The sequence below is a fragment of the Myxocyprinus asiaticus genome, chromosome 23 (genome assembly GCF_019703515.2).
Source record: "Myxocyprinus asiaticus isolate MX2 ecotype Aquarium Trade chromosome 23, UBuf_Myxa_2, whole genome shotgun sequence".
In the NCBI taxonomy this organism is placed as follows: Eukaryota; Metazoa; Chordata; class Actinopteri; order Cypriniformes; family Catostomidae; genus Myxocyprinus; species Myxocyprinus asiaticus.
This window is the reverse complement of record NC_059366.1, coordinates 43650815-43668120: the sequence shown is the minus strand read 5'-3', so window position 1 is coordinate 43668120 and position 17306 is coordinate 43650815. Positions and strand designations below refer to the sequence as shown.

Genomic DNA, 17306 nt, shown 5'->3' with positions numbered 1-17306 from the left:
ATTAAAACGTACGGAAAAGATTGGATACCCTGCACAATCACGGAAGACTGTAAAAGCCGGAGGTCAGTCTCTTAAAATACTTTATTTCTGATTTAAGATTTTATATCATCAACTGTTTTTGGCTTGGATTTGTGGGAATAGCACAGTGATTGAAACCATATCTCTCCAGCAACCCCAACTCACATTACATTATGAGAGCCAAACCAAAGCCGCTTCCATAAAAGGAACTGATCCCAGTCCACACTTCAAGACAGAGAGTTTCACGGGTGCATACTGCTGCCCCCGCCTTCACAGAGGCTCCCTGTGATCATCCTGATGAGGTGTCCGTGGTGGGGTTGGAATTCTGGGAATGAGCAGCAAGAGTAAAGGATTTTGTTCACCCTACTCTCACTTGACATGACCCACCTGCTCACCGAGCAAGTAAATCTTTGGGGCATATTAGTTGTTACAGGCATTACTGTCGACAGATGACAGCACAGAGAAGGGATAAAGCGCTGGAAATGTTCATGTACATGTCATGGGCAAAGAGATTGAGTTTTGTTGCTCTTCCAAACAAAACGATACCCCTGGATGTCCTGCTAAATATCAGCGTATGTTTTGCCAAGGAAAGATTTCTAAGCAGTTTCATTTTTGGTCAAGTGTTAAAAGGGTGTGTGTATCTTGGACGAGCCGCTCCATAAGCCATTGATGAATGCTTTGTTCTTGCTGGAATAACAAATGTTTGATTTGTTAAAAGCTCTATGAGTGAATAGCACAAAATCTGTCAAGAACAAGTCCAGGTTGTATTTCACCACAAAATAAAGGGAAAAAATAAGGAATTATATTTTGCACAAAGGAAACCTGTGTTGTAGGAGCATTGAGATTTGTTGCATTTTTCCCATATTTTTTTATGCCCATTAAGCACATTCCACTCATATTAAATATATTGTATTTATTATGTAAATAAATATAATATAAAATATATTCAATAAGTCTATGAACTACATAAAAATAGACTTATAAAATGAACATAAGAAATTATATTTTGCATAAAAAATGATCTATGAAATTAATACAAAATATAGATTTAAAAAATATTTATAAAATATTTAAAATACATAAATACACTTCATTTTCTGTATGCATATATACATAAAATAGGCTATATTTTCTTTATGAAAAATTGCATTTTTTATGCTTGTCTTTTATATTATTATATTATTAATTATTTTATTGATTATTTAAATATATTTCTATTTAATCCATCATAATTTGAAGAGGTAGTACAACAAATATTATGATTTCTAAATGCATCATAATGTAAGTTATAAATGACAATATCATTTACAATAAAAAATATTTATCTTTACAAATAATATAAATATAGATTTAAAAATATTTATAAAATATAAAATGTATAAAATGCATAAATACGCTTCATTTTCTGTATGCATATATACATAAAATAGGCTATATTTTCTTTATGCAAAATCACATTTTTTTACGCACGTCTTTTATATTATTATATTATTTTATTATTTTATTTATTATTTAAATATATTTCTATTTAATCCAGCATAAATTGAAGAGGTAGTACAACAAATATGATTTCTAAATACATCATAATGTAAGTTATAAATTACAATATAATTTACAATTGAAACATGTTGTTTTATTGTTTGTTTTGCATTATGGGAATGAGAATAAAAAATAATTATTTAGGTTATTTCATTTATTTTTTGTTTTTTGTTAAAGAGAATTTGGATGAAATGTGCATTAATTGTCATGAGAATTCAAAAAATCATAGTGGTCCTAAAAATAGGCTTCAGTTTCTTTATGCAAATTAAAATGTCTAACGTTCGTCTTTGGTTTTGGCATGAAATGTCACGTAGATATGTTCCTGACAGGTTATGTGAGTTTCACTTCTGAATTAATTGACAGACATTCTATAAGTGCTACAAAAACAATTATTTATTGTGAAAACAGAGGAAAAACTTTTTCCATATGCCCGTTTGCCCCAGAGAAGTGTGGCACCTCCATTCCTGCTTTATAAATCCCAGCTGTGCTTTCAGCTGAATACCTTTTACATTATGTACACAAGCCCATAAAGGTTAACTGTAATTGATGTTTACAAGGAAGTTTATTTCATCAACTAATGTGTAATTTGTGTTTGACTGTACACATACTTAAATTTATTATTATTATAAATTTATTATGAGTTTATGCACATGAGACGTATCGTTGTATGTTGTATCAAGGATACGAGAGGTCAGCTATGTTTGAAATACTACCATTCTGCTACTTCAGTCAGTCTTGTGTGCAGTATGATTTTATCTGTATATTGTTTCCAATTTCTTTAAGAACAATAGAAAATAGGGTTTCTGGTTTTCACTTAAGATGCTGCCTTAGAAAGTAGCTGTCAATTAAAGCAGTAGACAGCAAGGCATCCCATAGGTTTTCAAACAGAGCTAATATGTAACAAAAGTCGCCTGGCACATGCATTGTGAAAAAAGGCGATGCTATTTTTAAGAGACCAATGTAACCTGGAGACTGCTAGTTTAGAGGGTAAAAGGTGAGTGTTCAGGGGGAAGATATGGGTCATATTGTGGTATTTTTGTGAATATACATTCAGAGAAGTTTGCACATTCTTACCTGCTGGTATGATCTGCACAACCTGGTCTCAATCAGACTGTCTACACCTGCCGCGAGCGTCGCGTCATTAGCAGAGATAATAATGAATTATAATAAGTGAAGCTGTCTACACTAGAAGCATCCAATGCAGTGCGCTGACAGTAAACAAATGTCCCGTTCCATTTTGTGCTGCACACGCTGGCACTACTCCTGCCAACAGGACAAATAAACAGTTTAGAACGTTCGCTTCGACGCATCCAGAGTAGACAGACTCAAGCCGTTGCAGCGAGTTTTTTGACGATTTGTTTACAACGATTTTTACGTTGCTTATAGGATATATCGCTGCAGTTTCCTGAAGGCACTATTGTACAACAACAATGACTTTCATTTACTTTCACACAAATCACGAGTAAAACGGCAGATTATCAGTTCATAAACACTCACTTTTTGCCCTGTTCCTCACACAACGCTATCTTATGACATCTGAACACTTACTATAGCGCATGACTTGTAAGTTGACACATTTTAAGGTTTGCATTACATAACCAACTACATTTACAAGCTTGTTTAGGTGCGCAGTTCAGCTGATAGAGCCTTGCACTTGCGATTCAAAGGACCGGGGTGCGAGTCCAGATCTCATGTCATGTTTTGGAGAACACTTAACTTGCTTTTAGTGCCACCCAGTGGACATTTCAGCTCAAAACTGCCGTGATATATGTAATGAACCTTGTAATATCACAGTCTCAGATGTATTTTTCTTTAGATCAGTTGGATCTTTTTGGGCTTGCATTTTTTTTCTGCATTGAGGATGTTGCATCTGTATGCTAGTGTACTTTTTAAAAGTTGACAAAACAGATGTACAGTGTTTCACTTTCAAGGAATTAGCCTCAAATCATGGCATTATGTCTTAAACTAAAGTCTACTAGTTATTTAAAAGAAAGGACAAGATGTAATATTTCCCCATCCCAACATACTGTTTCAAAATAGAAAAGAATATTGATTTCATAAGGTCTTTAAATGGGCTTCAAACATTACACTTAAGAACAACTAAACCACAGCACATTTCTTCCCCAAAAAGTGCAATTCTTTTCAGTTTGGCTTTGTCAGGTTTCTTTTTTGTTTAGGCATGGCTTTGAGCTGTTGGAGAGCTGATAGTTTGATTTGTTTATGAAATAAGACATCTCTGTACATGGACTAACAGTTTAAGAATGAGTGTCTGTAATTTATCATCAGTTTAAGGCGAGCTCGTGGACTTTGGAGGAAGATCTGGGAAATAACTGCATGCTCGTGCTTTCCACAGTTCACCTCCATTTCTTTCCGTACGATCATGATGTTTTTATGCAGGAATCAAACACAGCTTTACCAGAGATCTTGTTTTCATTATGTTAATTAATCTTTCAAGGCAATTTGTATTTTCCTACAGGCTGAGTGATCTATCCCATACTATGTAACCTAACCTCAGATGGTACTCGACTGGCGGGTTTAGTTTAAGTTTAAACATCTAAATCTGTTTATTCTGACACTTACATTAGTTAATCACTTTTGCAAATGCACGCAACAATCAAAGATGGTTATCTTAAACTGGCATGTCTTCTGTGTTCTTCGTCACAGTTATTAATTTTCAGGCCCTGAATATTGTTCGTTTTGGTGTCTTATTATTGGATCCATATGGACTACTTTTGTCTTGAATGTTGTCTTTTAAGACAGCATTATGACTAGTGGAGTTTACTTTTTTTTTTTTACTATACTCTACCTTGCTAGAGTGTCCAGGGGGTAGATCATATTAAAAAGGCTCATGTGAGTATGCTTGAAATATGTGAGGGCTTTTACACTGGAAGAACTTAAACTTCTCTTGTAGGACCAACATTGTTTTTGCAAATTCCGTTTAAATTATAACTTCGGGTCATAGCTATGTTTTAGCTTGGATAGCATGAATAAACCTTAACCAGCTAAGACCAACAAACGTGCTTAGGACTGATTTAAGTTGTTTTTCAACAGGGAAGTTATTACTATATTACCTTGGTCTCCCAGCCTGGCCAAGCTAGTGTTTGCTTGGTTTATATTTTCAGCCAGCTGGTCATAGCCTAAGCAACTTGGCCAAATTTGACCAACTTAGACTGGTTTTCAGCAGAGTGATTTGTACATTTTTTTCAGAAGAAAATTTGAGTGGTTCTTGCTCGTACAAAACTTGCCTCTGAGTTGTGTGGGTGGTTGCTTAAGTGTTCTGAGTGTTTTTTAGCATATTGATATGCGGTTGCTAGGGGGGTTATGGTGGTTGCTATGGCAGGGGTTTTCAAACTGGGGTGTAAGGGGTCCACAGAAAATGACAGAGAAAATGTTTTTCTTAGAATAAAAGGTAAAAAAGTTAACATGTACAGAAGGTACGTTATTACCATTTCATTCTGCTTTCTAAAAACTGGTTTGATGAGGCAATATTCTCTGTAAAGCTGCTTTGAAAAAATATTTATTGTGAAAAACAATAAAAAGTTTGAAAATGTTTCCACTTTTAATTAAGATATCTAACATAATCTAATAGAGAGGGTAGAAAAAGCTACATTGTCAATGTAATACAACACAAATATTTTCTAGATAATATAAACATTTAAAAAATAGTTTGGCTGTAGTACACTGACAATATTAACAACAATTATTTAATTTTGCTAATAACATGTATTTATAATATCTGACTATATTATAACCTACACAGGTATACCTACACTATATTATTTTTCCTACACAGAATAAATAAGTCTTTATAATAAAGATCTTTCTAAAAGATCAATGCCTACATATTTTATGAAGTGGGTTCCTCGCAAGGGGATTATGATATTTAGGAGGCCAAACTTGGGAAATTTTAAAAGTAATAGCACACATCTCTTTAATAAACCGCATAATTTCAGGTATCATGTTCATTGCACATAATGTAAGGGATTAAGGTGTGTTGAAATACCCAACCGCCTTTTTTACGAGTTCATGTGCGGCTGAAATAACTCTAAATACACGTCATAGATACATCTGCCCTTAAAAGGGAAACTTACAGTGCAGGCATAAATTAATAACAGGATGTGTGAGTTTAATTTGGGGTCCTGATCTCAACAAAGCCCTGGTTTGTGCAGTGTGTGCGTGTGTTTAACAACTCCTTGAACAGTCTGGCGAAAAACCATGTGAGCGCAGGTGGCTCAGAGCCTCTCAGCCAATCATGATTGCTGCCTGCTCGGATGACATCATAATTTCTGGCTTCCGTGAAGAGCTGAAAGGAGTTGAGTTGAGCAGCCCTGCTTATCTTAAACTGACATGGATGGGCTGATGGATGGATGGATGGATGGATGGATGTGAACCTTTAATTTTGAGAGTGTACACTCATAACTTTGTTTGACTCAAGCTCATCAAGACGTCTTTGTGTGAAACTCCAAGCCAGGTCTTCACAGGCTGTTATCATTCCATCAGCACTATTACTCACCACTGTCTCCATGTTCAAAAGCATGAGGTCAGACTCAGTGATCCTCATATGAGAGATTATTGCTCTGGTTAGTATGGGAATGGACGTGCTCCAACCCTTCGTAAATTTGACATTGAATCCCCCATTTCGTGGCTATAGAGGTTTTTTAATCATACTTTTCCTCAAGGATATGACAACGTCAAATTAAATCTAAAAGGATTAGTTCTCTTAGCAATAAATTAGCCGCTAACACTTTCTCAGAGTCCATCAAGTTTTTTCAGGACATTTAAAAAAGTACTATGTTTTTGACATTACTAATACGATGGTATTCTTTAAAGTACCTTGGAGAGTTTTCAGTGTAGTTGATTGAACTTAAGAAAATACGCAGTAGTACTGTAAACTAACCATTGCATCTTACACTTAAGTTGTGTTGATGTTGTAAAAGGGCTATTATGACCTGTGAATTCGCCTGTGGGGGCCTGTGGTACTGTGTCTTTCCGTGAAAGACTTTACTGTGCCAAATGGAAACAATGTAAGGAAACAGACAACACTTCAGCCATGCAACTCATGCAGTGAAGCACTATGGTGACTTACTGACCTGTTTGGCTTGAGCTCGCTGATATCCGTCAATAGCATGTAAGAAACAGTTGTTTGGGGTCTGCTCGGATACCACCCACCCATTTAAAAGCAAGGGGCCATTAAGGGCAACAGGTCCCGAGGCATGTTCTCTACTGTTCTATAAATACAGGAGTTTATAGTGGAGAAAAGGATGGAGTTGGAGGGCTGGGAAAGGAGGAAGTAGGATCCAGGGTGTGGGCAACAGGGATCATTAATATCAAGCTAATAAAAGCCTGGGCCAAGGCTCAGACATGACCTGTTCTACTTTCTTATGTGAAGGAGATTCTTGTTGTGTTTTCTCAGTGTGGTTTTCCGGTTAACAGTGACTAGACTGGGAAGCTGGCCCATCTGCAGCTACATACTACATTCATAGTACAGTAGGAGTGGCTTGAAAATGACAGTACAGCCACTCTTTGGTAAATCAATGAGAGAAATTGCTCAAATGGTATTGCAATGCTCAGCATCCAAACAAAAACTGAACTTTTACAATGTTCAATTAAGCAAACCTCAAGTTAATCAGTTCATTAATACAAATTCTCACGATTAGGAATTTGTGACATCTAACCTAAAATTGAATCAACATCAACTCATATTTTATTTGACAATGTATAGAACTAGGACTATAATAGAAATTAATTCAGATGTAATAAATAAAAAACTGAAGAATTCATTGCAGGGGCATTTTTTTTTTTTTTGCCACCACATTTTAAATGTTAAGCACATTTTTGTAACTTTCAGTGTAATTTCTGCCTCAAGCACTCAAAATATTGTGTACAACAGAACTAATACTCATCTAATATAAAGAAAAAGGCTCACATTGCTTCATGCAAATTGCTTGTTAGGTAACATATAAATAAAATAGTGTAGATATATTTAGTTATGCTTATCTACTTCTACAACAGAAGCAAGTGTTTTTACCAGGTTGTTCATTGTTCATTTGTTTTGTTTTGGCTACTTATTAGTATTTTGTTTCTAAGTTGCTTGTGTGACAGGTAATAACGACTCAATTCAGAACTGTTTTCTTTCAAGGTGCACTTTAAAGCAGACATAATCTAAAGTATGCATGTGAATAAACTGGACTAACCTGAAAAAATATTTTTTGCCAAATTTGACCTAAGGAAAGCTGTGAACCAAACCAACCTGCTCCGAGGTAAATTACAACATTACAAACTTTAATTTGAAGCAAAAAAGTATTTGAAAAATCTGATGAAAAAACAGAGGCTTAGGACTGAGTACTTAATGTTTTTAATGAGGGAATGAACTACAATCCCATGAAGCATTCCGAATTACATAATTAAATTAAAAAATGACATTAATATATGAAACTATCGATTTAAAGTTGTTGATTATAGTATAGAAATAATATATTTGAATTTTATTGCCAAATATACAGTTGTGCTCAAAAGTTTTCTGGCAGAAACTGTGAAATTTTGGCATTGATTTTGAAAATATGACTGATCATGCAAAAAAATCTTTTATTTAAGGATAGTGATCGTATGAAGCCATTTATTATAACATAGTTGTCTGGCTCCTTTTTAAATCATAATGATAACAGAAATCACCCAAATGGCCCTGATCAAAAGTTTACACACCCTTGAATGTTTGGCCTTGTTACAGACACACAAGGTGACACACACAGGTTTAAATGGCAATTAAAGGTTAATTTCCCACACCTGTGGCTTTTTAAATTGCAATTAATGTCTGTGTATAAATAGTCAATGAGTTTGTTAGCTCTCACGTGCATGCACTGAGCAGGCTAGATACTGAGCCATGGGGAGCAGAAAAGAACTGTCAAAAGACCTGCGTAACAACATAATGGAACTTTATAAAGATGGAAAAGGATATAAAAAGATATCCAAAGCCTTGAAAATGCCAGTCAGTACTGTTCAATCACTTATTAAGAAGTGGAAAATTCGGGGATCTCTTGATACCAAGCCAAGGTCAGGTAGACCAAGAAAGATTTCAGCCACAACTGCCAGAAGAATTGTTCAGGATACAAAGAAAAACCACAGGTAACCTCAGGAGAAATACAGGCTGCTCTGGAAAAAGACGGTGTGGTTGTTTCAAGGAGCACAGTACGACGATACTTGAACAAAAATGAGCTGTATGGTCGAGTTGCCAGAAAGAAGCCTTTACTGCACCAATGCAGCAAAAAAGCCCGGTTACAACATGCCCAACAACACCTTGACATGCCTCACAGCTTCTGGCACACTGTAATTTGGAGTGACGAGACCAAAATAGAGCTTTATGGTCACAACCATAAGCGTTATGTTTGGAGAGGGGTCAACAAGGCCTATAGTGAAAAGAATACCATCCCCACTGTGAAGCATGGTGGTGGCTCACTGATGTATTGGGGGGGGGGGTGAGCTCTAAAGGCACAGGGAATCTTGTGAAAATTGATGGCAAGATGAATGCAGCATGTTTTTAGAAAATACTGGCAGACAATTTGCATTTGTCTGCATGAAAGCTGCGCATGGGACGCTTTTGGACTTTCCAGCACGACAATGACCCTAAGCACAAGGCCAAGTTGACCCTCCAGTGGTTACAGCAGAAAAAGGTGAAGGTTCTGGAGTGGTCATCACAGTCTCCTGACCTTAATATCATCGAGCCACTCTGGGGAGATCTCAAACGTGTGGTTCATGCAAGACGACCAAAGACTCTGCATGACCTGGAGGCATTTTGCCAAGACGAATGGGCAGCTATACCACCTGCAAGAATTTGGGGCCTCATAGACAACTATTACAAAAGACTGCATGCTGTCATTGATGCTAAAGGGGGCAATACACAGTATTAAGAACTAAGGGTATGCAGATTTTGAACAGGGGTCATTTCATTTTTTCTTTGTTGCCATGTTTTGTTTTATGATTGTGCCATTCTGTTATAACCTACAGTTGAATATGAATCCCATAAGAAATAAAAGAAATGTGTTTTGCCTGCTCACTCATGTTTTCTTTAAAAATGGTACATATATTACCAATTCTCCAAGGGTTTGCAAACTTTTGAGCACAACTGTAAGTAGTTTGAGAGTGACAGAAGATGATTCGATTGCATCATTCACAGTGTGTCATGGAAGTGGCGGTTGCTGCAGAGCTCTTTTGCCGAGCTTTGTTTACCACAATTCTCTTATTGGAGGTTCTTCTCTGCTGAATCAAGGGTAGTGTCCTTATTCACCTTAAATCCGCTTTCAGTGTTTTTTATTTTTTATTTTATGAAGTTGAAAAAACATTATTAATGGTGTTAACAGAACCATACTGAATACAATCGAAATAACAACATTTTATGCTCAGAGTAGGTCTGTCTTTATGGTTTTATAAGGTATAATTTAAAGTCAAGTTCCCTTTGGACAAAATTTATGGAACCTGACTGCTGCATTCTATTGACTTGCTTAAAACGTAAGACTAAGGAGGCTCCGATCAGTCCTGATAACTTGGACTGTTTAAAAAAAAAAGGTACTAAGTTCCACTTAGATATCTCCACTAGACGTCAGTTATCGTAAATGAAGTTGGTACACACTTAATCTTGTTTTATTGGGGAACAAGAGGTCATTCATGCTGCTCAATTCACATGTGACCCAATAAAAATGGCACGTAGACTACTTGTGAAGTCTGCCCCTAATCTTTAGTGCTCCCCTGGGTGGGGGTCATTGGCCGGACAGATCACAAGGCCTATTTGATGCACACTGATTATATAACAGTTGGGACTGTGGAGAGCACCAGTCCTTATACCAAAGCCCAGCACACACTGAGCATTGTATTGTTCATTTTACGACTCAGGGATATTAGTATAACAAAATCTCTGGATGCCAAAGTGAGGGGCTCTCAGCTCATGAATGTAGGGGTTTTATATTCCTATAATTTCATTGTTAATACTTAATGTATCGTAAGAACACACAATTAAAAAATATTTTCACACTTCCAGCTCGATTGGAAATGACGCCCAATAAAAATGTTCTGCTCACAAGTGATATTTACCTTGATTTTTCTTTGTTTTCTTCAAACATAACTTGCCTCATACTACTCAAAGCTTGTGCATAGCAATGTTTAGATGGTAACCCTTGTGCCGCGGAAACTCTGTAAGAGTTTCTATCTTCCATCTAGATGCGACCTTTACACGTTCTTTTAATCCACTGCTGGCACTAGCGATTGACAGACTTAATTGCTCTTGAACAGTTTACACTTAATAATATTGTTGTAATAATAAAAGGGTATGCCCCATTTGAGGTTCATTGTTTAGGTGGGGACCTGTCTAAAATCTGTGCAGTCAGCCACCACACCTATTTTTCCTATAATAACTCCATCAGCATGTGATGGTACTGGTCGGCTGGCCACTAGGACAGGATGTACACTATCTGTGTAACATGATGTGATAAAACAATACTCTGTTTCAGCACCGCTGTGGAAGGGGATGGGTGGGTGGACAAACGGAAACCATGTGATAAAACTGAGGAAAACAGAGAAAGAAAGAAAAAGAGAAATAGACAGGCATAGATTTGGATATAAAATCCAAATACGGTGGGGTCCAAAAGTCTCAGACCGTTAGTGAAAATGCTTCCGTGTTACACTTTTCTAATTTAATACATAATTGTCTATACAAATGATATTATCAGCATAACAGTATGAGTGACTATTTTACATGAAATCCAGATTTTCTAAAAATGTGGAATTTTGCTTTCATATACCAGCATTATTTGAGAATGTTCCGAAGAGCATCTTGTGTGCTTCAATGAAAGCAAGAAAATTTCACCTGTTGCACAAAGAAATTAACATCACAAATGTTTTCATTTTACGTCATTGTTTCTTTGTTTTGAATGTTTTTAAAATCCTCAAACTTTCTGGTTATTTCCAGGATTTACTATGAGGGTGTGTAAATGATGAGAGAATTTTCATTTTTGGGTGAACTATTCATTAAAGTTCAGACAGTCGCAAAATTCACAGTGTGATCAGTCTGAAAACAAAACTTATGCCCTTACAGAGAGGTATAACTCATTTGCTCATTGGAACTCATTGCTGGCCACTGGAAAAGACTTGATTTTTACACAATTGGCTTGACAATACATTGGCAGAGAGTACCGCTAAGCAAACGGACACAAAGTTGCCAATAAAACACTTTGCTTTTCTATCCAAGTTAATGAGATGAAAGCCATCTAAACTCAAAAGGTTGAGTGATATTGAACAGACAGGAGAAGAGCAAGGGCACAGGAGACGTCTACTTTTCCCATGTTCCTCCCTCCCTAGTGACCTCTAACAAAGATGTCAGGGTTTGATCCTGTTCAGTCGTTCATTTCCAAGTTGTGTGCCAAAAAAGAAAAAACACTTCTCGGCCTGCAATCCATATTGCCAAAATAAGGGAGGATGGAGTGAGTTGGGGCAAGGCAATGCCAGCTGACTTTTTCCAAATGTTCCTCTGGCAGATCTTGATGGCTCTTTAATGGCACACAGTTCACTTGACTCAGCGGGTCGAGAGCCAAAAGAGCTTTGTGGAGCTTTGCAAAGAGCTTGGGTTATAAAGCTTTTCACCACAAAAATGATTTTATCCGTGCAAAGCCAGTTACACAGCCACTGAATGTGTGAGCTACTTTTCGTATGGGCCATTCATCAAAACTTTAATCAGTCTGCCCTTTTAGTTTGAAAGATATGATGTACTGTCGGCCTTTGTAGACTTAATATGAAATCTAAATTAACCCCATATATATATATTTAATGCATGGTCTTAGTGTGAATGATTCAATGTTATTCCAAAGAAGAAAAAAATGTGTTTGACTTAATATTTCATCAAAATGTATGTGTTAATGTATTTGCTCCACATTCAAAATGAAAGTCCTGCAAATATGTCAGATTACAGACGTAAAATTGGTTACAAATGTCACTTCATGTTGACTTCAAAATATATTAAAATGCATTTTTGCATTTTTTTGTGTTTGTGTCCACAGAAAGAGGTGAAGGATGTGTTTGCAGCCATCATGTTTGAGGCAGCCTACAGTTTAGGAAAACATATTCTGGATGAACATCAGGACCGCGATCTTCCCTCTCTGACCCCTGTTCTGCGATGGAAGAAAGGCAAAAAGATTGCTGCAAGAAATGAGGTTTGAATCCTTATGCTTTCACTCCACCAAAACAATCACTTTTAAATACAGACCCAAAAAACAGCACCATTTTTATTATTATTATTATTTTGTAAGAACCATGGTTTTAAAAACATGAACCACAAATTACACATGATGTTATTATGGTAAAACAGTACTAACCATGTTTTTTTGTTGTTTTTTTTTTTTCCAGAATATTTATGATTTTTATTACCATAGTTTTGGTTTTCTTTTATTATTATTTTACCACATATATCATGGTTAAAATATGTTTACTGCAGTAAAACCATGGTCATTTTTCTTAAAGAATGTATAAACAGAGGGGGCCTGGGTAGCTCAGCGAGTATTGACGATGACTACCACCCCTGGAGTCGCAAGTTTAAATCCCAGGGCGTGCTGAGTGATTCCAGTCAGGCTTCTTAAGCAACCAAATTGGCCCAGTTGCAAGGGCGGGTAGAGTCACATGGGGTAACCTCCTCGTGGTCACCATAATGTGGTTGAGTTGAGCGTGGATGGATCGGAGAATAGCGTGAAGCCTCCACATGCACTATGTCTCTGCAGTAACACGCTCAACAAACCACATGATAAAATGCACGGATTGACGGTCTCAGACACAGAGGCATCTGAGATTCATCCTCCGCCACCCGAGTCACTACACCACCACGAGGACTTAGAGCGCATTGGGAATTGGGAATTCCAAACTGGGGAGAAAAAGGGGAAACGCAAAACTATTCCAGAAAATAAATTCCCTCTGTGACCTGCAAGGGGCTTTGAAATTTTACAGTACACTGTGTCCTAACCAGGCACAATGCAACAAAGCGACAGTCTTTTCCTTTAAAAGATAGTTTTTGTCCTAACCAGCTGCGACCGCAATGAGCAGGAGGGCATTTTGGCACTCGTTTGTTTTCTGTTTCTGTTTTGTCACACTAGGTAGCCACGACTACTGTGAAATTTTATAAATTCTAAATCCTGCTCATCAATCCTGTCACTGATTCTTGAGAATCAGTGTTTTAATTTTTTAATTCTAAATTAATTTTAAATGGATATATTTGAAGACAAAGTCTCAGCTAACGAACCATGTAAGGGAACAGGTTTTTATAAAAACACTTTTTTCTGAAAATGGACATTTATTAACTTCATAACTTACATCTTATTGTCATTTGTGTCAACTTTGTCAGACACACAAAAAGCATACTATTTTAATTGTGATCCATCCAACAAGAGTGTAAAGTTTTTAATTATCGAATAATAGTGTTCAGTAAAGGAGTTAAGTGATTAAATACATTCTTTAAATTTTTTTCTGTTTTCAAACTATTCTGGAAATAGTTGACAAAATTGAATGTTTTTCCCTCTTAATCATGACATTTTTTTTCCTGAGTTAAACCTGCCTCTATACCCTAAACTAAAATGCCCAAATTTATCCCACAATTCAAACAGAAATGAACATAATGGGAATGACAGAGATGACATGTTGAAGCTGTGACCGCAGAGACTTAAACATTGTTTAAAATATGAAAAACTTACCAGACCACGTGTCCTACTGTTGCATCAACCATGAGCAGGAGGTGGGAAACAGGTACTCAGAGTAATAGCTGACCATGACATTGTCTGATTTATTCAGGATTATAAAACAAATCTGACAGAGTTGACCTAAAGTGAGGACACAACTTTGATAGGCAGTTTTTTTTATGCAAAATATAACTTAAAGTTTACTTTATGTATTGTTTGATATCTTACAGATCTCTACCTTTCATTTGATATTTATATTAATTTGTTGCATTTTTAAACACTTTGTTTGGCACTGTAACATTGTGACCTCTTGATGAAGACAGGTTAAGTTACATGTGCTTCCATGTATAGAGCATGCATTTAAAAAAAAAATAAATCTAATGAAATTATTTAAAAAAAATATATAAGTAATGAATGCCTTGAGTATACACATTTCCTTTAGATTGAACCTTATCAATATTTTTATTATTATGAATTTTCTGAATACTACTTTGTATGTTGGACATGTTTTGTCCCTTATCTCAAGAATCAGTACTGTATATTAAAGTCATTTATGTTGGGATTGGTTATGATTGTGGCATGTCGAGCAGCATTTTCACTTTCAGTGAAGGAAGACAAATGACTCACCTCTGTAAACAATGGCACATTTAGTTGGGAATCTCTGTGATACGTGGACATATAAAGCATTATTCAACTTTGCAATATTTTGTCTTTCACCTGTTCTTAACATTTTAATCTCTTTACTCTGACTTGTTATGTTACATTTTTCTAATACTCCTTACCTTGTTCAAGTTATCCTTGGGCATCTTGCAGCAGTTATGAATGCCAGAATGACCCTTTCCTGTGGTTTAGTCACCATTCAATAATGACTATTGACTTTTTGTGAGCAGAATGTGGAAGACTGATGAATTTCTAAACTTCATATCCCTCCCTCATTCATGTTAGGCCACATGTGTTTTACTCTTAGCTTCAGGAAGTGTGGGTTGGCATCTTTCAGTGTGTCAGGAATTCATTACGATGGAATCTGAGGCTAATAGTAACCGTGCCCACCATGCATAGTTTGTCTTTTGCGCTAAAGCAAAGGTGTCAATGTCAAAATCAATCTAACACAAACACACGGCACTTTCTTGTTCATTACGCTTGAAACCACTACTCAAATACTAGGGCTTTGAAGGCCAGTAAGAAAAATGTCTTGTCGAGTGTTAAAAAGCAATGGTTCTCAAATAGTTTTGGACACAGTTTATATATCAGACATCAATCGGCGATCCAGCACAATACCAAAGTTTTTTATTGTACAAAAGTAAACAGAATGTCCTTATAATCAAACAATGAAATCTATTAATGTTACCATGCACTGCATAGACTAACATGACAGGAAATTGACATTTTTACAAATGCATAAACAACAGCAGAAGTGCGCTTTACCCATCAACCTATATTTAATTTGGTTTGGGTAGTATTTTCTTTTATGTTTTGAAGTTTTGTTCATGATTTTTGATGATGCCACAGAACTTGTCCATGTTGGCATCTACCTAGTTTGGCTAGCTTCTACCAAGCGACACATGAATTCGCACAAAAATGCAGTAGAGTTTGATTGGACTCCACAACGTTTGACCTCAACAACTAAAATAATGGGAAGTATTTTCTCCTCCTCTTTAAAAGTTGATGAGTCTATTTATTTTGCTATCCTACTTAGAGATGCACAGATACAAAATTTGTGTGCCAGTAGCGATATCTGATTATTTAGGATAACATATGCGATACCGATAGTTTGAGGGGTCTGCTTTTTATGCTACCTTGTTTCAAATCACTGATAATTAATTGCACAACTTACCGTATTTTCCAGAATATAAGTCGCATTTTTTTTAGCATCTGAAAGGTCCTGCGACTTATTGTCCGAAGCGACTTATATACATCAAGTATCTAATATCGGCTGGTCAAACACACACACACACCAAAACAGGTGAAAACATCAGTCATAGAGATGTTTTAAAGGAATAATTCACCCAAAAATGAAAATTCTCTCATCATTTACTCACTCTCATACACATCCCAGATGTGTATGATTTTCTTTCTTAAGCAGAACACAAATGAAGGTTTTTAGAAGAATTTCTCAGCTCTTTTGGTCCATACAATGCAAGTGAACGGGTGCCAAAATGTTGAAGCTCCAAAAATCACACAAGTCAGCATAAAAGTTATCCATATGACTCCAGCGGTTTAATCAATGTCTCCAGAAGCGATATGATAGGTGTGTGTGAGAAACAGATAAGTATTTAAGCCCATTTTTACTAAAAATTCTCCTCCCTGCTCAGTCAGCCGCTACTTTAACTTCACTTTTACATTCTTCTTCTTGTGTTTTTGGTCATTCACATTTTTACATGCATATGCCCCCTACTGGGCAGGAGGAAGAATTTCAAGCAAAAATGTACTTAAATATTGATCTGTGCACATCGTGCCCATACCCCCACCCCCCCAGTAAGATGCCGCCCCAGGCATCTGCCCATGTCGCCCATGCCTAAATCCACCACTGGAAACGATGTGTAGATCCTGAGGTACTGTACTCTTTACAGAGCGTGTTTGACATCTGTACTGGTGAATGGAAGTCGGGTGGCTGCTCCCAGGTCCTAGTCCCTGCCGCATGTAACCTCTTTTAGTGCAACTTATACACAGATGCGACTTATGTGTTTTTTTTCTCTCAATAACACGATTTTGACCCTGTTCGACTTATAGTCAGGTGCGACTTTATTTCCGGAAATATGGTAATATAACTTTATTCTCTGTTTCTACATGTCGAAGAGAGAATCTATTGCCCACCCTAAAGGTCAAAGTGCCCCCCCCCAAAGATCACATCCTAGTACTGGCCCTGATTGGCCCTGAAGATCGGCTGTTTTTAAACAATTGGACTATGTCTGATAGGGAAGATAATTGTTTTTATCAGGCAATACATGTATTACAATATAATAAAATACAATGAATGTATTGGTTTGACCAATAAATTGGTGCATCTCTAATACTTACTGTTATGATATATGTTTGGGTGAAATTTAT

At 36.5% G+C, this 17306-nt stretch overlaps 1 protein-coding gene across 4 annotated transcripts in view; it reads left to right on the top strand.

The window, feature by feature from the left end:
- Positions 1-17306, top strand: part of itga9 (integrin, alpha 9) — a 144182-nt gene that overhangs the window by 80336 nt on the left and 46540 nt on the right. For all 4 annotated transcript variants that reach the window (XR_007892693.1, XR_007892692.1, XM_051651112.1 and 1 more), the window contains one exon: positions 12597-12749. Coding sequence is in view for 2 of the 4 variants with exons in the window: in XM_051651112.1 (XP_051507072.1) it covers positions 12597-12749 (153 nt within the window). In the remaining 2 variants the exon portion in view is untranslated. The remainder of the gene's footprint in view (positions 1-12596; positions 12750-17306) is intronic.